Source organism: Oncorhynchus clarkii, chromosome 33 (assembly GCF_045791955.1).
Source record: "Oncorhynchus clarkii lewisi isolate Uvic-CL-2024 chromosome 33, UVic_Ocla_1.0, whole genome shotgun sequence".
Taxonomy (NCBI): domain Eukaryota; kingdom Metazoa; phylum Chordata; class Actinopteri; order Salmoniformes; family Salmonidae; genus Oncorhynchus; species Oncorhynchus clarkii.
In genome coordinates, this window is record NC_092179.1 from 25161199 (window position 1) to 25183074 (window position 21876).

The window sequence follows — 21876 nt, forward strand, 5'->3', positions numbered from 1 at the left end:
GTACACAAGACACATCTATAACTGATCTGAAAACACCTATAACCCCGGCAAGTGTATACACTTGTTATCCTGGGCTGACGGACCTTGACTCCAAAATGCCCTATCATTTTTAGAGTCTGAGAACTACTCCAGTCCATTCCATCATGAGAGTGTTTGAGATTCTACATCAATGTTGGAGTTGTAAGTTTCGATCCAAGTTTGTGTTCAAGGCTGTATCCCTGTTTGTACAGACATCTGCAGTCAACAAAGACTGCAGGTAGAAGAGGTTATCAGAACTGATTTAGTTGTCTTTAAGAGAAGCCATTCGTGGAACACACTGATTCTCTTTCCTACTTGTCAGATTTGTCAGATGGCTGCTGCAACCCATCTGCTGCTGTAACCCATCTACTGCTGCAACCCATCTACTACTGTAACCCATCTACTGCTGCAACCCATCTACTACTGTAACCCATCTACTACTGTAACCCATCTACTGCTGTAACCCATCTACTGCTGTGACCCATCTACTGCTGCAACCCATCTACTACTGTAACCCATCTACTACTGTAACCCATCTACTGCTGTAACCCATCTACTGCTGTGACCCATCTACTGCTGCAACCCATCTACTACTGTAACCCATCTACTGCTGCAACCCATCTACTACTGTAACCCATCTACTACTGTAACCCATCTACTACTGTAACCCATCTACTACTGTAACCCATCTGCTGCTGCAACCCATCTACTACTGTAACCCATCTACTGCTGCAACACATCTACTACTGTAACCCATCTACTACTGTAACCCATCTGCTGCTGTAACCCATCTGCTGCTGCAACCCATCTACTACTGTAACCCATCTACTGCTGTGACCCATCTACTGCTGTAACCCATCTACTACTGTAACCCATCTGCTACTGTAACCCATCTGCTACTGTAACCCATCTGCTACTGTAACCCATCTACTACTGTAACCCATCTACTACTGTAACCCATTTGCTGCTGTAACCCATCTACTACTGTAACCCATCTACTACTGCAGCACATCTACTACTGTAACCCATCTGCTGCTGTAACTCATCTGCTGCTGTAACCCATCTACTACTGTAACCCATCTGCTACTGTAACCCATCTACTACTGTAACCCATCTACTACTGTAACCCATCTGCTGCTGTAACCCATCTACTACTGTAACCCATCTGCCACTGTAACCCATCTACTACTGTAACCCATCTACTACTGTAACCCATCTACTACTGTAACCCATCTGCTGCTGTAACCCATCTACTACTGTAACCCATCTGCTGATGTAACCCATCTACTACTGCAACCCATCTACTACTGTAACCCATCTGCTGCTGTAACCCATCTACTACTGTAACCCATCTACTACTGTAACCCATCTACTACTGTAACCCATCTACTGCTGTAATCCATCTACTGCTGTAACCCATCTACTACTGCAACACATTTACTGTAGAGCGAAGGGGAAGGTACGGCTCTGCAGAAAAATAAAATAACATAGAAAAATAAATCCAACGAAACAGATTCCGAGTGCCGTTTGTCAGTTGACGTGTTAGCTCATGCTGTTTTTAAGAGCTTGCATATCAGAAGTGTTGATTGACTCACACCCCCCGCCCTCCCGCCTCCCCAATCATGCCCTCGTTCATAGATCATTAGATCTGACTGCGTGACTGTTGACAGTTATTCCCCCACCCTAGTGCACGCTGGTAGGACAAGAGTGACAGGCTCACAAGGTGAGAACACTGGTGGAACACTTGGGATTAAACTCATTTATGTAGCGTGTGTGAGAGAAGGAGGTCTTCAGTTCCACTTTGGTCACAGCCTGTCTGACTCAGCAGAACCAGAAGTATAACGCGCTTCTCATTAGGATGACCGACGCCATCTTGTGACCCGGCAACGAACAGAGGCACTCTCCAGGACCCGAAATAGCAAAATAGAGATTGCGCGGACAGAAATCACTTCAAATGAGTAGACTGGAGCTGTCCAAAACTCACACGTCAGTGAGTTTGCCCTTTTCCAAAGTGACCTGTTGGCGTTGAGGGAAGCTCGGTCTCGTTCCACGGCTGCCACAGCGGTGAAAACAAAATATCAACCATTGCAATTTGCAGTGGTGTAAAGTAAAACATACTTTAAAGTACTACTTAAGGAGTTTTTTTGAGTATCTGTACTTTACTATTCATATTTTTGACTACTTTTACTTTAACTTCACTACATTCCTAATGAAAATGTTGTACTTTTTACTTCATCAATTTTCCCTGACACCCAAAAGTACTTGTTACATTTTGAATGCTTAGCAGGACAGGAAAATGGTCTAATTCACACACTTATCAAGGGAACATCCCTGGTCATCCCTACAGCGTCTGATCTGGCAGACTCACTAAACACATGCTTTGTTTGTAAATTATGTCTGAGTGTTAGAGTGTACCCCCGGCTATCCATAAATTACATTTTAAAAAATGGTGGTGTGTGGATTGCTTAATATAAGGAATATGAAATTATCAATTACATGTACTTTTGATACTTAAGTATATTTAAAATCAAATATTTTTAGACTTTTACACAAATAGTATTTTACTGGGTGACTTTCAATTTTACTTGAGTCATTTTCTATTAAGATATCTTTACTTTTACTCAAGTATAACAATTGGGTACTTTTTACACCTCTAGCAATGTGTCTATCTATGTGTTTCTGTGTCTGTGAAAAACAGAGCTTCAGTACTCCCCAGAGTGAAGATAAGGCAGTGCAGAACAGGCTAGGAGCCGCCTTTCATATGGAAATGAGGCCTTGTTTTGGTGGGCAGATATTGCAGAGCTTCAATCACAGAAGACAGGAACGAACTCACATTTATTTCAGGAAGCAGGTTTTTGTGGATATGCCTTAACAAGGAGAGCGAAGGCGGCTTGGCCTTGTGTCAAAACAACGGTGGGTGCAACACTAGGCTAAAATAGCATGACGCTAGGCTAAAATAGCATGACGCTAGGCTAAAATAGCATGATGCTAGGCTAAAATAGCATGACGCTAGGCTAAAATAGCATGATGCTAGGCTAATTCATCAATGAGAAGTGTCTCTCCTTTATCAGTGAGCCTTAGCCTAGATGCCCATGGCAGATATTAGCTGTTGGGTATTTGTTGAAGAATGTTAAACATCTGTGTCATGGGTACGACAGTGCACACAGACACACACACAGACACACACACAAACACACAAAGACAGGGAGCTCTATGTTCTGATCGCTACTAAGCCAAAAGCATGCAATAACATGGTAATAACAATTCTCCACATGAACACGAATGCATTGCATGTGTCAGTGGATGGCTAACCAGTTGCCTTGCCCTAGTGGCAGACCCTGAACCTCTCAATGAGACTTGGGTGGGTTATGACACTGGTTCAGTGGATGGCTAACCAGTTGCCTTGCCCTAGTGGCAGACCCTGAAATTCTCAATGAGACTTGGGTGGGTTATGACACTGGTTCAGTGGATGGCTAACCAGTTGCCTTGCCCTAGTGGCAGACCCTGAACCTCTCAATGAGACTTGGGTGGGTTATGACACTGGTTCAGTGGATGGCTAACCAGTTGCCTTGCCCTAGTGGCAGACCCTGAACCTCTCAATGAGACTTGGGTGGATTATGACACTGGTTCAGTGGATGGCTAACCAGTTGCCTTGCCCTAGTGGCAGACCCTGAACCTCTCAATGAGACTTGGGTGGGTTATGACACTGGTTCAGTGGATGGCTAACCAGTTGCCTTGCCCTAGTGGCAGACCCTGAACCTCTCAATGAGACTTGGGTGGGTTATGACACTGGTTCAGTGGATGGCTAACCAGTTGCCTTGCCCTAGTGGCAGACCCTGAACCTCTCAATGAGACTTGGGTGGAATATGACACTGGTTCAGTGGATGGCTAACCAGTTGCCTTGCCCTAGTGGCAGACCCTGAACCTCTCAATGAGACTTGGGTGGGTTATGACACTGGTTCAGTGGATGGCTAACCAGTTGCCTTGCCCTAGTGGCAGACCCTGAACCTCTCAATGAGACTTGGGTGGGTTATGACACTGGTTCAGTGGATGGCTAACCAGTTGCCTTGCCCTAGTGGCAGACCCTGAACCTCTCAATGAGACTTGGGTGGATTATGACACTGGTTCAGTGGATGGCTAACCAGTTGCCTTGCCCTAGTGGCAGACCCTGAACCTCTCAATGAGACTTGGGTGGGTTATGACACTGGTTCAGTGGATGGCTAACCAGTTGCCTTGCCCTAGTGGCAGACCCTGAACCTCTCAATGAGACTTGGGTGGGTTATGACACTGGTTCAGTGGATGGCTAACCAGTTGCCTTGCCCTAGTGGCAGACCCTGAACCTCTCAATGAGACTTGGGTGGGTTATGACACTGGTTCAGTGGATGGCTAACCAGTTGCCTTGCCCTAGTGGCAGACCCTGAACCTCTCAATGAGACTTGGGTGGAATATGACACTGGTTCAGTGGATGGCTAACCAGTTGCCTTGCCCTAGTGGCAGACCCTGAACCTCTCAATGAGACTTGGGTGGGTTATGACACTGGTTCAGTGGATGGCTAACCAGTTGCCTTGCCCTAGTGGCAGACCCTGAACCTCTCAATGAGACTTGGGTGGATTATGACACTGGTTCAGTGGATGGCTAACCAGTTGCCTTGCCCTAGTGGCAGACCCTGAACCTCTCAATGAGACTTGGGTGGATTATGACACTGGTTATAACATTGTAATACTTCAGTTGTTACATTGTTATTACATAGTAGGTACATTGAGGTGGCGGTGGGAGCGACAGGTCTGAATGGGTGGAAGTGGTGTGGATGAGAATGGAGGCTCGTGGGTGTGATCTCATGTCGTGAGGTATAAACGTATGATGATCAACACTTCACTGACAAAACACTGAAGTCCAAAGTAAAATGTAACAACAAACAGAATAGAAAAGAGACTTTCAGAGAAATAGGCTAAAAAAGAAGCAACAAAACCTGGCAATCCACAAACCGCTTTGAGAGATCTCCGTTTGAAGTGGTTTGCTTTGGGGGTATTTTCATGGTTGTTTTTGTGGTGTCCATTCTGTTTGTGCTCTGCTTAATGGTGCCTGAGCCCAAAGGAATCGCACGCCGCACCGCTGCCAAGCCACTTCTATCAGTTCAATCCACTGAACTCTGATTGATTGTTTTTGTCTGTCTTTTTTCCCCTCCAATTTCCCTGCCCGCCTTTGATGAAAGTCACCTGAATTCATCTTAACTTGTGCTTCTGAACGGTCTCTTTATACTCAAAAATAAGGTGTTGTGGCTGGTTAGGTGACAGTCACTGACTGGAGGGGACTTTTGAGAGTAGTTTCCCAGGCAAACCAGACTTTTATCTGATAAATAGTTTTCCGTTTGCCCCTCTGGTGCAAAGACAAAGACGATTGCAGAGAGGTGTTTCCATCTCTCTCCTCTCTCTCTCTCTCTCTCTCTCTCTCTCTCTGTCTCTCTCTCTCTCTGTCTCTCTCTCTCTCTGTCTCTCTCTCTCTCTCTGTCTCTCTCTCTCTCTCTCTGTCTCTCTCTCTCTCTGTCTCTCTCTCTCTCTCTCTCTCTCTCTCTCTCTCTCTCTCTCTCTCTCTTTGTCTCTCTCTCTCTCTCTCTCTCTGTCTCTCTCTCTCTCTCTCTCTCTCTCTCTCTCTCTCTCTCTCTCTCTCTCTCTCTCTCTCTCTCTCTCTCTCTCTCTCTCTCTCTCTCTCTCTCTCTCTCTCTCTCTCTCTCTCTCTCTCTCTCTCTCTCTCTCTGTCTCTCTCTCTCTCCCTCTCTCTCTCTCTCTCTGTCTCTCAGTGTGACTAATTCAATCACCCAGGGCCTCGTGGTGGTTAAAGTGGGATTTAGAGGATGAGCGTTGCAGCTTTTGTTCCAGCAATGCTTCATTGTATCCAGCACCACAGGGTTGGTGGAATCCAGCATCAACACAAGCTTTGCTTTGCCGGGCCTTTTTCCACTTTTTTCCCCACCATCCAGCAGAAATGTACAGATTCTTAGCAGCAATCGTCCAGGCTGGATGGCTTAATTACTATTGACGTTCCACTGGCAGTCGTGGTAATTTGCAGAGTGCTCCGCCTGCAGTGGATTCGGATAAACAGAGCGATGCCGAGTGGCCAAACAATGACTTGGTGCGTCTCGTTTTGTTTGAGGCAGAAAAATAATGACTCCATGAACTGCAGGAGCTACTGTTGTATATAGACTGATCAACATCCATCATGTCTACATGGAGACGGGTTGAGGAGAAAGACAAGGAGGCAGAGATAAAGGATTTTGAAACGGCTGACTCTCCTCAGATACCAGGAGAATGCAGTAGTTGAGTATAAGTCCATTACAGCACCATTCCTGACTGCTTACCTCATTCCCTGATAACACTGTGTGCTCGGTGGAGATATTAAAATCTCATATTATCCTCATCCTGCCTTTATCACTAAGCCCTGGGCCGTGCTTCTATTGTTTCCTATGGCAGTGCTTTGGATGAGTTGACCAGCGTCCAGGAAATAGGATCTCTCTCTGATTGATTTGGAGATTACCATCGTGTTCCCATGAATTTATCTTGATCGCCTCTCCTGGAGCTGAGATTGATTCGGTCTTAATTTCGAGTTTTTTTCAACACTCAAAACCCCAAATAAACTCCCTCTCTGTCTACCTGGCCACTATTTAAAGATGTGTAGGAGATTCTTTCTCTTACGTCTCTTGATGACATCACAGTGGGGAAACGAAAGCACTGAGCCGGGATTGGTCGACGATAGTCAGGGACCCCCAAAGGACTTACAACCACTTCAAGACGGAGAAAACTGGGGCAGTTGTGTTGTCTTACAGTAGCACCACCACCACCAGGAAAACGGTTAGAAGCAACGGTGACTACAATCAACAACAACAAAAAATATGGTGCTGGGTGAAAAGGGAGGCAGCCATCTTACCTGGGGACACAGGCCGAGGACTCCCCCTCGGGGGCCTCTGGGGCCGGGCAGCAGAACTGGTGCAGCACAGTCTGGTTCCTGGGAGATACGAGGGAGAGAGGAGGGAGAGAAAAGGGAGGGAAAGGACATTAGCGAGGCAGGAGGAATAGTAAGGAGCTTGTTTGAAATTGAATTACTAGAACTGGCATCATCCATATTGAGGGAACCCGAGAGGGTAGAGACAAATTCCTGTGGTCTGGGGGGCTTTATCCCTGTTTTAGTAATATTTCTATGGCTTTAACTAATACATACAATGGAACTGTAACGGAGGTTTCTTTCTTAAGTACATACTGTTGAAATGACACTGTTTAAAATGCATTGTAATACAAACATTGTGTTTTACTGTATGGAAGGGGGTTGGAGTATTGCATCGATGAGGAGAGAGTGTTCGTTGGTTCAGCAAACAACCAAGCTAAGCGTGAAAGCAGATGTCCCTTTCACTTTAGCCCCCAAAAAAGAGCTGCTTCCATTTTGCCCTCTCAACACTAGGTTCACTTCATTTATTGGACATTGTGACACAAAATAGCCTTTTTTACAACTTAATCAACCTCCTGTTGACCTGGCTTACATGGCTGCCGGGCCGTGGCGGCTCGTTTTCCCCCTGCTGGCAGCTGTGGGGCTTGCAGGTACCGAGGAGCGGTCGGACATGTCCAGACGTGTGGTGAACGGGCCAAAGGGCTGGAGGAGGGCCAGACTCTCACAGTGAGAGGGAAGAGAGATGGCAGATGTCCCCAACGACGGGCTGCTTGGAGTGGGGCATGTGACTGCCTCTCCGCCCTCTAACCCTCCCCACCTCCACCCATCCTGCCTCCACATAGCCTAGCCAGAGAACATTGACTAGCATAGTGCCATGTGGGGCTCAGCTGGTTAGAGTGTAGAGCTAGCAATGCCAAGGTTGTGGGTTCAGTTCCCGCAGGAACCACAGTATACTGCTGTCCTTCCTCGCTGTTTACCTGCCAAACACTCCTCCTTGACCTCTCCTCTCTTTCCCTCCAACAACATTCTATCCATCCCTGAGACTGTGTGGTCCCCCACTCCACTCTCCTCTCCCTCTCTCCCCTTGTTCTCCAGCCCAGTCCCACAGACTCTCCATCCCATTTTACTATAACAAAAAAAAAAGCAGCAGCATTCTCCCATCTCTCTTCTGCCTGGACACCGGACGTGGAGGCAGAGAGCGAGTCCATTTACAGAGCCCTTTGCTTTGTCCTCTAACTCTCCATATCTCTCTCTCTCTGCCTTTCCATCTCAGTCTCTATTCCCCCACTCCATCTCTCTTCTGCCTGGACACCGGACGTGGAGGCAGAGAGCGAGTCCATTTACAGAGCCCTTTGCTTTGTCCTCTAACTCTCCATATCTCTCTCTCTCTCTGCCTTTCCATCTCAGTCTCTATTCCCCCACTCCATCTCTCTTCTGCCTGGACACCGGACGTGGAGGCAGAGAGCGAGTCCATTTACAGAGCCCTTTGCTTTGTCCTCTAACTCTCCATATCTCTCTCTCTCTGCCTTTCCATCTCAGTCTCTATTCCCCCACTCCATGTCTCTCTCTCTCTGCCTTTCCATCTCAGTCTTTATTCCCCCACTCCATTTCTCTCTCTCTCTGCCTTTCCATCTCAGTCTCTATTCCCCCACTCCATATCTCTCTCTCTCTGCCTTTCCATCTCAGTTTCTATTCCCCCACTCCATGTCTCTCTCTCTCTGCCTTTCCATCTCAGTCTCTATTCCCCCACTCCATATCTCTCTCTCTCTGCCTTTCCATCTCAGTCTCTATTCCCCCACTCCATATCTCTCTCTCTCTGCCTTTCCATCTCAGTCTCTATTCCCCCACTCCATATCTCTCTCTCTTTGCCTTTCCATCTCAGTCTCGATTCCCCCACTCCATCTCTCCATCTCTCTCCATCAACCTCTCTAAGGAACGACATTCCCTTGGCTTCCTCTCAGGATCGGAACTTGGAGAACGGGAGACTGGGTAGCTCCTTCAAGGACTGCATTCACTCACCTGTGAGTGGAGAGTGGCCACCTTAGAAAAATAATGACTAGAATAAAAATATCAATTATATTTATGTGGTAGAGACACCCTGTTCTCTTCCCTATACCCAAGCCTGTCTGTCGGAAAGCCACAATGTTTAGAAGTCACCAGAGTCCATCATGAACTGTCTGATACTTATCATAAGATAACAAATTGAGAGAGGACAGAGAGAAAGAGAGAGAGAGGGGGTTGAGGAACGGGGTGAACAAAGAGGCTAAGAAAAAGAGGGTGTGATAAAGAGAGAAATGCAATGATAGAGAGATAGATACATGGAGATAATTAGAGCGATAGTGAGAGAATGGTGGCTGGAGATGGTGAGATAGAGAATTCATAAAATGAGAGTGAGAGAGATATATATATAGAGAGAGAGAGAGAGAGAGATGTGCTCACATACCACTGACCCAATGTTGTTGCTGTATCTCTAGTGGTGGTTCACAGTAGTATAAATCAATGGAAGTGGGGGAACAGGCTAATTAATTTCTATTGTTAACTACTCTGCTAATTGATTTCTCTTTAATGACCATGACACAACGGGGTTTTAAGAGGTCGTCAACACTAAAGGGTCACACCGGGGACCAATTACCAGACACACACAGAAGCCGACGTTTACACAGATCATTTGTAATTATTTGTTTATTATTATGACAAACAACCAAAATGGCCACCACAGAGAAGGAGAGAGAGCGGGTTTATATTGGTGTAGTGTTCTGCTCTCATATGTCAGCGGTTTCACGGCGATAGCGTCTTCTTCTTCTTCTGTAACTAGAAGATGAGTCGCTGTCCTGCACAAGCTAGTTTGCTCATAAATGTGTTCTCAAGCCCCCTCAAAAAGAGGCATCACGTTCTTGCTGTCGGGGGCCAAGTGAAAGAAGGCGTCGCCAAGGCATGCATCAAAAGCAACATTAGTCTCAGAGGATGTATAATTTACATTTCCTCATTAAAAGTTGAACTCTTTGGAATACATTTCAGTGAAGGGTGGGTTTTAGCATACAGAACACCGCTCGTCTAACGTTCCCTCTGGCACAGTCTGTTTGAGTGACGCTCAATTGTTTTGCCTTAATGGTTTTCGCTTTGACAGGGAACAGAAAGGAGCTACATTTGGATCTTAATTAATGGTGCTTATAGGTGAGGGGAGACGGGAAAGAGTTGTGGCTGTCTATGAGGAGAGACATCCAGCTGTGTACGGTCACTGAATAAAATAACATAGGTTGAGTCAGTGTGATGTCAGTGTGATGTCAGCGTGATGTCAGCGTGATGTCAGCGTGATGTCCCAAGGATTGTTTGACAGCTACTTAAGAGAACTATTTGATTACCTTTTCTTAATGATCATCAGAGCTATTTGCTGCCTCTCTCTCTCTCTCTTTTCACTCTCTTTCCTCATCTCTGCTTCAGTTTATCTCGCTATGTCAGTCTCTCTCTTTCTCTGTGTCTACCTGTCTGTCTCATTGTCTATCCATCTGTCTCTCTGTCTCTCTTCTCTCTCTGTGGTGTTACCTTTCTCTCATCCTCTAACTCAGTGGTAATTCAAACTTTTTCAGCGAGGACCACATTTCTTTTGCCAGAATTTCTGGGTACCCCCTTTTTATCCCAACAATTTCTCTCCACCCCACGCCCAATCTAATGACACAACCTCAACAAATAACTAATGATCTTTCTCAAAAACATTTGTTTATTGTCCGGTACAATAATCTGTACTATTCATTTTTTGTTCTCCCAAAAAATATTTGTTTTGTTTAAAAATAATAATAATTGGTGACCCCACTGCAGTTCCCCTGCGACCCCACTAGGGGTGGTGACCCCGACTTTGAATACCACTGCTTTAAATCCAGACGTGCTGTGATTGCCTGCAGTTGGTTTGGCCAGGTCTGACCCTTGTATTCTTGGATCTCACTAGGGGGGTCCTGGTCTGACCCTTGTATTCTTGGATCTCACTAGGGGGGTCCTGGTCTGACCCTTGTATTCTTGGATCTCACTAGGGGGGTTCTGGTCTGACCCTTGTATTCTTGGATCTCACTAGGGGGGTCCTGGTCTGACCCTTGTATTCTTGGATCTCACTAGTGGGGTCCTGGTCTAACCCTTGTATTCTTGGATCTCACTAGTGGGGTCCTGGTCTAACCCTTGTATTCTTGGATCTCACTAGGGGGGTCCTGGTCTGACCCTTGTATTCTTGGATCTCACTAGTGGGGGGTCCTGGTCTAACCCTTGTATTCTTGGATCTCACTAGGGGGGTCCTGGTCTGACCCTTGTATTCTTGGATCTCACTAGTGGGGGGTCCTGGTCTAACCCTTGTATTCTTGGATCTCACTAGGGGGGTCCTGGTCTGACCCTTGTATTCTTGGATCTCACTAGGGGGGTCCTGGTCTGACCCTTGTATTCTTGGATCTCACTAGGGGGGTCCTGGTCTGACCCTTGTATTCTTGGATCTCACTAGGGGGGTCCTGGTCTGCCTGGTTTATTATTGGATCTCACTAGGGGGGTCCTGGTCTGACTGGTTTATTATTGGATCTCACTAGGGGGGTCCTGGTCTGACCCTTGTATTCTTGGATCTCACTAGGGGGGTCCTGGTCTGACCCTTGTATTCTTGGATCTCACTAGGGGGGTCCTGGTCTGCCTGGTTTATTATTGGATCTCACTAGGGGGGTCCTGGTCTGACTGGTTTATTATTGGATCTCACTAGGGGGGTCCTGGTCTGACCCTTGTATTCTTGGATCTCACTAGTGGGGGGTCCTGGTCTAACCCTTGTATTCTTGGATCTCACTAGGAGGGTCCTGGTCTAACCCTTGTCTTCTTGGATCTCACTAGGGGGGTCCTGGTCTGACCCTTGTATTCTTGGATCTCACTAGGGGGGTCCTGGTCTGACCCTTGTATTCTTGGATCTCACTAGGGGGGTCCTGGTCTGACCCTTGTATTCTTGGATCTCACTAGGGGGGTCCTGGTCTGCCTGGTTTATTATTGGATCTCACTAGGGGGGTCCTGGTCTGACTGGTTTATTATTGGATCTCACTAGGGGGGTCCTGGTCTGACCCTTGTATTCTTGGATCTCACTAGGGGGGTCCTGGTCTGACCCTTGTATTCTTGGATCTCACTAGGGGGGTCCTGGTCTGCCTGGTTTATTATTGGATCTCACTAGGGGGGTCCTGGTCTGACTGGTTTATTATTGGATCTCACTAGGGGGGTCCTGGTCTGACCCTTGTATTCTTGGATCTCACTAGGGGAGTTCTGGTCTGACTGGTTTATTATTGGATCTCACTAGGGGGGTCCTGGTCTGACCCTTGTATTCTTGGATCTCACTAGGGGGGTCCTGGTCTGCCTGGTTTATTCTTGGGTCTCACTAGGGGGTTCTGGTCTGACTGGTTTATTATTGGATCTCACTAGGGGGGTCCTGGTCTGACCCTTGTATTCTTGGATCTCACTAGGGGGGTCCTGGTCTGCCTGGTTTATTCTTGGGTCTCACTAGGGGGGTTCTGGTCTGACTGGTTTATTATTGGATCTCACTAGGGGGGTCCTGGTCTGACCCTTGTATTCTTGGATCTCACTAGGGGGGTCCTGGTCTGACCCTTGTATTGGATCTCACTAGGGGGGTTCTGGTCTGACTGGTTTATTCTTGGATCTCACTAGGGGGGTCCTGGTCTGACCCTTGTATTCTTGGATCTCACTAGGGGGTTTCTGGTCTGACTGGTTTATTCTTGGATCTCACTAGGAGGGTTTCTACAATCAGAACATGACTCACCACCAGCACTATGGCAACCAGCAATGAACCCATTTTTAAGAGTCCTTGTTTACCTGGGGACACCATTTCAGTGATGGACCTAGGCTCTGCGTCAACAAGACTGATCATTCAGTTGCCCATGATGACGTCGCACTGACGTAGCAAGAGCAGGAAGTAACCAATCAGGATATAAGTAGATAAATCTCTCAACCAGGGACAGACATGGGGCTATGTATTTATTTAAGGCCCTGCATAACTAGGATGAGGACAACAGGTCAGGTAGTAGCAGAATGGAGTTAATTCAGAAATTAAAGAATGGCGTTTTTAGTGAGATCCTTGAATAAGATGTGTTTAATATGAGCACACACACACACACAAACACACACACACACACACACACAAACACACACACACACACAAGGCTCACGTGAAGATTTGACTTAAACTGAGCGAAAGGAATCTGTTTGTACTAGAGAGGTCTACTTTGAAGCAAGAAAGAGAGGGAGAGAGAGGGAGAGAGAGAGAAAGAGAGAGAAAGAGAGAGCGTGAGAGAAAGAGAGAGAGAGAGAGAGAGAGAGAGAGAGAGAGAGAGAGAGAGAGAGAGAGAGAGAGAGAGAGAGAGAGAGAGAGAGAGAGAGAGAGAGAGAGAGAGAGAGAGAGAGAGAGAGAGAGAGAGAGAGAGAGAGAGAGAAAGAAAGAGAGAGAGAGAGGGAGAGACAAATTTGACCCAACTACCTTGGAATATGCGTCAACAGCAACCTTGGGAAAATCCTCTGCATTATCATTAACAGCAGACTCGTACATTTCCTCAATGTAAACAATCTACTGAGCAAATGTCAAATTGGCTTTTTACCAAATTACCCTACAACAGACCATGTATTCACCCTGCACACCCGAATTGACAACCAAACAAACCAAAACAAAGGCAAAGTCTTGTCATGCTTTGTTGATTTCAAAAAAGCCTTTGACTCAATTTGGCATGAGGGTCTGCTATACAAATTGATGGAAAATGGTGTTGGGGGTAAAACATACGACATTATAAAATCCATGTACACAAACAACAAGTGTGCGGTTAAAATTGGCAAAAAAACACACACATTTCTTCCCACATGGCCGTGAAGGGTGAGACAAGGATGCAGCTTAAGCCCCACCCTCTTCAACATACATATCAACGAATTGGCGCAGGCACAAGAAAAGTCTGCAGCACCTGGCCTCACCCTACTAGAATCTGAAGTCAAATGTCTGCTGTTTGCTGATGATCTGGTGCTTCTTTCACCAACCAAGGAGGGCCTACAGCAGCACCTAGATATTCTAAACAGATTCTGCCAGACCTGGGCCCTGACAGTAAATCTCAGTAAGACCAAAATAATGGAGTTCCAAAAAAAGGTCCAGTCGCCAGGACAACAAATACAAATTCCATCTAGACACCATTGCCTAGAGCACACAAACAACTATACACACCTTGGCCTAAACATCAGAGTCACTGGTAACTTCCACAAAGCTGTGAACGATCTGAGAGACAAGGCAAGAAGGGCCTTCTATGCCATCAAAAGGAACATAAAATTCAACATATCAATTAGAATCTGGCTAAAAATACTTGAATCAGTCATAGAGCCCATTGCCCTTTATGGTTGTGAGGTCTGGGGTCCGCTCACCAACCAAGATTTCACAAAATGGGACAAACAACAGATTGAGACTCTGCATGCAGAATTCTGAAAAATATCCTCTGTGTACAACGTAGAACACCAAATAATGCATGCAGAGCAGAATTAGGCCGATACCCGCTAATTATCAAAATCCAGAAAAGAGCCATTAAATTCTACAACCACCTAAAAGGAAGCAATTCCCAAACCTTCATAACTTAGCCATCACCTACAGAGAGATGAACCTGGAGAAGAGTTCCCTAAGCAAGCTGGTCCTGGGGCTCTGTTCACAAACACAAACACACCCCACAGAGCCCCAGGACAGCAGCACAATTAGACCCAATCAAATCATGAGAAAACAAAAAGATAATTAGTTGACCCATTGGAAAGAATTAACAAAAAAAAACCAGAGCAAACTAGAATGCTATTTGGCTCTAAACCGCCGTAGGCAGACCTGGCTCTCAAGAGAAGACAGGCTATGTGCTCACTGCCCACAAAATGAGGTGGAAACTGAGCTGCACTTTCTAACCTCATTTCCAATGTATGACCATATTAGAGAGACATATTTCCCTCAGATTACACAGATCAACAAAGAATTTGAAAACAAATCCAATTTTGATAAACTCCCACATCTACTGGGTGAAATTCCACAGTGTGCCATCATAGCAGCAAGATTTGTGACCTGTTGCCACAAGAAAAGGGCAACCAGTGAAGAACAAACACCATTGTAAATACAACCCATATTTATGCTTATTTATTTTCCCTTGTGTACCCTTAACCATTTGTACATTGTTACAACACTGTATATATACGTAATATGACATTTGTAATGTCTTTATTGTTTTGAAACTTCTGTATGTCTAATGTTTACCATTCATTTTTATTGTTTATTTCACTTTTGTATATTATCTACCTCACTTTTTTTTGGCAATGTTAACACACGTTTCCCATGCCAATAAATCCCCTTGAATTGAAAGAGAGAGAAAGAGAGAGAGAGAGAGAGAGAGAGAGAGAGAGAGCGAGAGCGAGAGCGAGAGCGAGAGAGAAAGGCAGAGACAATTTGCTTTTCAGGCAAACCTTGGCAAAGTGACCTTGAAAAAGATTTACATACCCACCACATTGACAGGGTTTGGACATTGATTTGACTGCACATGCTCAACGATTTAGATTTCCTGTTGAATTGCTTCGATAAAATAAATGTGTGATGAATTAAAGACTGCCTTGTAATGTCAAGGACAGGTGAACAAAGAAACAGTGTTTTCATGGCAACGCTGAGAAAAAGCACAGGAAATAAACTAGCACGGTGTCGGGGGCTTACAAAGTGTTAACAAGCTGAAGGGGACTGATTATCTAAAACTCCCAGTAGTGTTTCTTGGCTGACTCCAAAAGGCTCTAATCATATCTTCAGTTTGGCTAGGGCTCTATTATGGAACCCTATCATTGTGTTTATCCCAGTTTAGCCTGGGCTTTCTGAGAGCCACAATGGGAGTTACACACCACTTAAATCCGTCCAAACGTGTGTGTGAGTGTGTGTGTGTTTCCATTAAGCATATCTCACTGTCCGTCGAGTGGATTGCTTGGGAAACATTGCCATGAACCGAGCCTGAGATCCCTGTGGGATGAGCACTCCACAAAGCCTTGGCCTCACACTCACACACACACACGCTCTCGCTCCCACACAGACACTTTCACCACATCACACACACAAACACACACCAAATTAATAAATTAAGCCTCCTTGAAAGGTTTGTGTCAGCATGGACTCTGGGGCAGTCCCAGGCGGCTTAGCTATGCCCACTGCAGGAGAGAGACGAGAAAGAGAGGGAGAGAGAGCGGGAGATAGAGAGAGAGAGCGAGAAAGAAAGAAAGAAAGAGAGATAGAGAGAGAGAGAGAGCGACAGAAACAGAAAGAGAGAGAGAGAGGGAGATAGGGAGAGAGAGAGGGAGAGAGAGAGAGGGAGAGAGAGAGAGGGGGAGAGAGAGAGAGAGAGAGAGAGAGAGAGAGAGAGAGAGAGAGAGAGAGAGAGAGAGAGAGAGAGAGAGAGAGAGAGAGAGAGAGAGAGAGAGAGAGAGAGAGAGAGAGAGAGAGAGGGCAGCACACTCCATAACAAAGCCAGTGAGAAAAACTGCATTATTATTTTCAGTCGCTGAGTGAAACTATTTAAACTCACTGTCTGGACCTTACCACAGTAAATCTCTATAGAAAATATACCGTGTGTATCTACAGGGATACACAAGAATACTCCCTACAGTTAATTGCTTTCCTCTCTCCTGAGAGAGAGAGAAATAGAGAGAGAAACAGAGAAAGAGAGAGAGAGAGACAGAGAAAGAGAGAGCGAGATAAACCAAGAGCGAAAGACGGAGAGAGAGTGGTAGAAACAGAGAAAGAGAGGTAGAGAGAGAGAGGTAGAAAGAGAGAGAGAGAGAGAGAGAGAGAGAGAGAGAGAGAGAGAGAGAGAGAGAGAGAGAGAGAGAGAGAGAGAGAGAGAGAGAGAGAAAGCGAGACAGAGAGAGAGAGAGAGAGAGAGAGAGAGAGAGAAAGAGAGAAAACAAGACAGAGAGGGAGCGATTGATCCACGGAGGGAGAAAAATGGTGCAATGTCTTTTGCACTCAAGCTGTGCTGCTAAAGATGTGAGGTTGATCTGTGGGGTTTTCACAGTCCTGCTGAAACTTTGACATCTGCTGCGTTCACTGTTACTGAGCAGTTTTATCAACCGTTACCTATCAAGCCGCGGTATCTGCTGTGCCAACGAGTGAAGAGCTGGCGGTGGGTCAATTCCTGGGGTATTTCAATCTCTAAATCAACACATTGTTGTGAAACATCACTAGAGCATATTATTTTGGTTTTGTGGATCTGCGATACGAGTCAACGCAAAAAGCTTTGTAATTGTGTTTACTACTGTTTTGTTTGGGTTGTTTTGCTATTGTTGCTGTTTCAAAGAATATCAGTATCTAGAACCACAGGCATCAATTGTCATGCAGGGTGATTGTGTAAGAAACCGCCAATTTCCAAGAAGTGAACACATACACATACATACACACACAATCATACACATGCAGGCACGCAACACACAAACACACATGCAGGCACGCAACACACACATATAGACACAACCACACACATGCAGGCACGCAACACACACACACACACACACACACACACATTGGGATGTGTGGATAGAGTGCACACACATCTGTCAGGCAGAGAGGAGAGACATGGGGAGGACAAAGTAACGCAGGATGACGAAGGACAAAAGCTGAGGGTGATAAGGAGGGGAGGAGAAGAAAGAGGTGGATGAGGAATAGATAAGGAGGGGAGGAGAAGAAAGAGGTGGATGAGGAGGAGATAAGGAGGGGAGGAGAAAAAAGAGGTGGATGACGAAGAGATAAGGAGGGGAGGAGAAGAAAGAGGTGGATGAGGAAGAGATAAGGAGGGGAGGAGAAGAAAGAGGTGGATGAGGAATAGATAAGGAGGGGAGAAGAAGAAAAAGGTGGATGAGGAAGAGATAAGGAGGGGAGGAGAAGAAAGAGGTGGATGAGGAAGAGATAAGGAGGGGAGGAGAAGAAAGAGGTGGATGAGGAAGAGATAAGGAGGGGAGGAGAAGAAAGAGGTGGATGAGGAGGAGATAAGGAGGGGAGGAGAAGAAAGAGGTGGATGAGGAAGAGATAAGGAGGGGAGGAGAAGAAAGAGGTGGATGAGGAGGAGATAAGGAGGGGAGGAGAAGAAAGAGGTGGATGAGGAAGAGATAAGGAGGGGAGGAGAAGAAAGAGGTGGATGAGGAGGAGATAAGGAGGGGAGGAGAAGAAAGAGGTGGATGAGGAGGAGATAAGGAGGGGAGGAGAAGAAAGAGGTTGAGGTCGAAGAGATAAGGAGGGGAGGAGAAGAAAGAGGTGGATGAGGAAGAGATAAGGAGGGGAGGAGAAGAAAGAGGTGGATGAGGAATAGATAAGGAGGGGAGGAGAAGAAAGAGGTGGATGAGGAAGAGATAAGGAGGGGAGGAGAAGAAAGAGGTGGATGAGGAAGAGATAAGGAGGGGAGGAGAAGAAAGAGGTGGATGAGGAAGAGATAAGGAGGGGAGGAGAAGAAAGAGGTGGATGAGGAGGAGATAAGGAGGGGAGGAGAAGAAAGAGGTGGATGAGGAAGAGATAAGGAGGGGAGGAGAAGAAAGAGGTGGATGAGGAGGAGATAAGGAGGGGAGGAGAAGAAAGAGGTGGATGAGTAAGAGATAAGGAGGGGAGGAGAAGAAAGAGGTGGATGAGGAGGAGATAAGGAGGGGAGGAGAAGAAAGAGGTGGATGAGGAGGAGATAAGGAGGGGAGGAGAAGAAAGAGGTGGATGAGGAAGAGATAAGGAGGGGAGGAGAAGAAAGAGGTGGATGAGGAAGAGATAAGGAGGGGAGGAGAAGAAAGAGGTGGATGAGGAAGAGATAAGGAGGGGAGGAGAAGAAAGAGGTGGATGAGGAAGAGATAAGGAGGGGAGGAGAAGAAAGAGGTGGATGAGGAGGAGATAAGGAGGGGAGGAGAAGAAAGAGGTGGATGAGGAAGAGATAAGGAGGGGAGGAGAAGAAAGAGGTGGATGAGGAGGAGATAAGGAGGGGAGGAGAAGAAAGAGGTGGATGAGGAGGAGATAAGGAGGGGAGGAGAAGAAAGAGGTGGATGAGGAAGAGATAAGGAGGGGAGGAGAAGAAAGAGGTGGATGAGGAAGAGATAAGGAGGGGAGGAGAAGAAAGAGGTGGATGAGGAATAGATAAGGAGGGGAGGAGAAGAAAGAGGTGGATGAGGAAGAGATAAGGAGGGGAGGAGAAGAAAGAGGTGGATGAGGAAGAGATAAGGAGGGGAGGAGAAGAAAGAGGTGGATGAGGAAGAGATAAGGAGGGGAGGAGAAGAAAGAGGTGGATGAGGAGGAGATAAGGAGGGGAGGAGAAGAAAGAGGTGGATGAGGAAGAGATAAGGAGGGGAGGAGAAGAAAGAGGTGGATGAGGAAGAGATAAGGAGGGGAGGAGAAGAAAGAGGTGGATGAGGAAGAGATAAGGAGGGGAGGAGAAGAAAGAGGTGGATGAGGAAGAGATAAGGAGGGGAGGAGAAGAAAGAGGTGGATGAGGAAGAGATAAGGAGGGCATGCCATCACATCCATCTAAGACATCCTCAAGCCTTAATTCCTCTCACCCTCCTCCTTATTTTACTTTCTTTCTTCGAATCACTGCACGTTACTGCAGGAATCAACATCCCCCCCCCCGACATGCGGGTTCTGATGATGTAACCAGGGAGCAGGGGGCCTGACAGGCGGGTTCTGATGATGTAACCAGGGAGCAGGGGGCCTGACAGGCGGGTTCTGATGATGTAACCAGGGAGCAGGGGGCCTGACGGGCGGGTTCTGATGATGTAATCAGAGAGCAGGGGGCCTGACAGGCGGGTTCTGATGATGTAACCAGGGAGCAGGGGGCCCGACAGGCGGGTTCTGATGATGTAACCAGGGAACAGGGGGCCTGACAGGCGGGTTCTGATGATGTAACCAGGGAGCAAGGGGGCCTGACAGGCGGGTTCTGATGATGTAACCAGAGAGCAGGGGGCCTGACAGGCGGGTTCTGATGATGTAACCAGGGAGCAGGGGGCCTGACAGGCGGGTTCTGATGATGTAACCAGGGAGCAAGGGGGCCTGACAGGCGGGTTCTGATGATGTAACCAGGGTGCAGGGGGCCTGACAGGCGGGCTCTGATGATGTAACCAGGGAGCAGGGGGCCTGACAGGCGGGTTCTGATGATGTAACCATGGAGCAGGGGGCCTGACATGCAGACTCTGATGATGTAACCAGGGAGCAGGGGGCCTGACATGCGGGCTCTGATGATGTAAGAGTGCAGAGGAGAAGCAGTGAGAGTTTTAAGGTCAGAGAGCTGAGTGTGCATGCATACGCAGGCAACACGCCATCATGACCACATGGATGACACGGACCACCGGTTCTATGGGTTAGTCATTATTATGTACAGAGGGCCCTGTTCATAAGGGCATGCAATGGAAAATGTTTCAAACGTTTTGCAACAGAAACAGAAAATGTGATTTTGAGTCCCTCCCTATTTCTAGTCCATTTTATTGTGTTTGGTGCAGAAGCATATTAACACAACCCTGCTGATGGCATAAAGACACAACATTTGTTTTACCTCGACACCTTGCACTGTTTGGGTTGAATGTCAAGTATGAAACTAAATTAAGGAAATATCATTCAATCTCTGTGTTTCTATATGCATGAGTGTGAGTAGCTGTCCTCATCATCAGTCCTCATCATCAACTCCCTTGTCTAGAGAAATTCCTATATGATGGTTGTGTGTATGATGGTTGAGTGTATGATGGTTGAGTGAATGATGGTTGAGTGTATGATGGTTGCGTGTATGATGGTTGAGTGTATGATGGTTGAGTGTATGATGGTTGAGTGTATGATGGTTGAGTGTATGATGGTTGAGTGTATGATGGTTGTGTGTATGATGGTTGAGTGAATGATGGTTGAGTGTATGATGGTTGAGTGTATGATGGTTGCGTGTATGATGGTTGAGTGAATGATGGCTGAGTGTATGATGGTTGAGTGTATGATGGTTGAGTGTATGATGGTTGAGTGTATGATGGTTGAGTGTATGATGGTTGCGTGTATGATGGTTGAGTGAATGATGGCTGAGTGTATGATGGTTGAGTGTATGATGGCTGAGTGTATGATGGTTGAGTGTATGATGGTTGAGTGTATGATGGTTGAGTGTATGATGGTTGTGTGTATGATGGTTGAGTGAATGATGGTTGAGTGTATGATGGTTGAGTGTATGATGGTTGAGTGTATGATGGTTGCGTGTATGATGGTTGAGTGAATGATGGCTGAGTGTATGATGGTTGAGTGTATGATGGTTGTGTCTATGATGGTTGAGTGAATGATGGTTGAGTGTATGATGGTTTAGTGTATGATGGTTGAGTGTATGATGGTTGCGTGTATGATGGTTGTGTCTATGATGGTTGAGTGAATGATGGTTGAGTGTATGATGGTTGAGTGTATGATGGTTGTGTGGATGTGTGTATGTGGATATGTGTATGTGGATGTGTGTATGTGGATGTGTGTGTGTGGATGTGTGTGTGTGTGTGTGTGTGTATGGATGTGTGTGTGGATGTGTGTGTGTGTGCGTGCGTGCGTGCGTGCGTGTGTGTGTGTGTGTGTGGATGTGTGGATGTGTGTGTGTGGATGTGTACATGTTCATGGGAATTTATTTATTAGATTTTTATTAGGACACCATTGTGTGCAGTACGTGTTGTGTACTGTTGTGTGTTTCTGTGTCGGCTAATGGCCGACACAGAAAGAGAGAGAGGGATAGAGAAGAGAGAGAGAGAGAGAGAGAGAGAGAGAGAGAGTGAGAGAGAGAGGGAGAGAGAGAGAAAGAGAGCGAGAGAGAGAGAAAGAGAGTGAGAGAGAGAGAGAGAGAGAGAGAGAGAGAGAGAGAGAGAGAGAGAGAGAGAGAGAGAGAGAGAGAGAGAGAGAGAGAGAAACCAATT

At 46.5% G+C, this 21876-nt stretch overlaps 1 protein-coding gene across 3 annotated transcripts in view; it reads right to left on the reverse strand.

The window, feature by feature from the left end:
• Positions 1-21876, reverse strand: part of LOC139392500 (IQ motif and Sec7 domain ArfGEF 3a) — a 180034-nt gene that overhangs the window by 134354 nt on the left and 23804 nt on the right. For all 3 annotated transcript variants that reach the window (XM_071140497.1, XM_071140500.1, XM_071140498.1), the window contains exon 2: positions 6940-7017. In XM_071140497.1, the coding sequence (XP_070996598.1) occupies positions 6940-7017 (78 nt within the window). The remainder of the gene's footprint in view (positions 1-6939; positions 7018-21876) is intronic.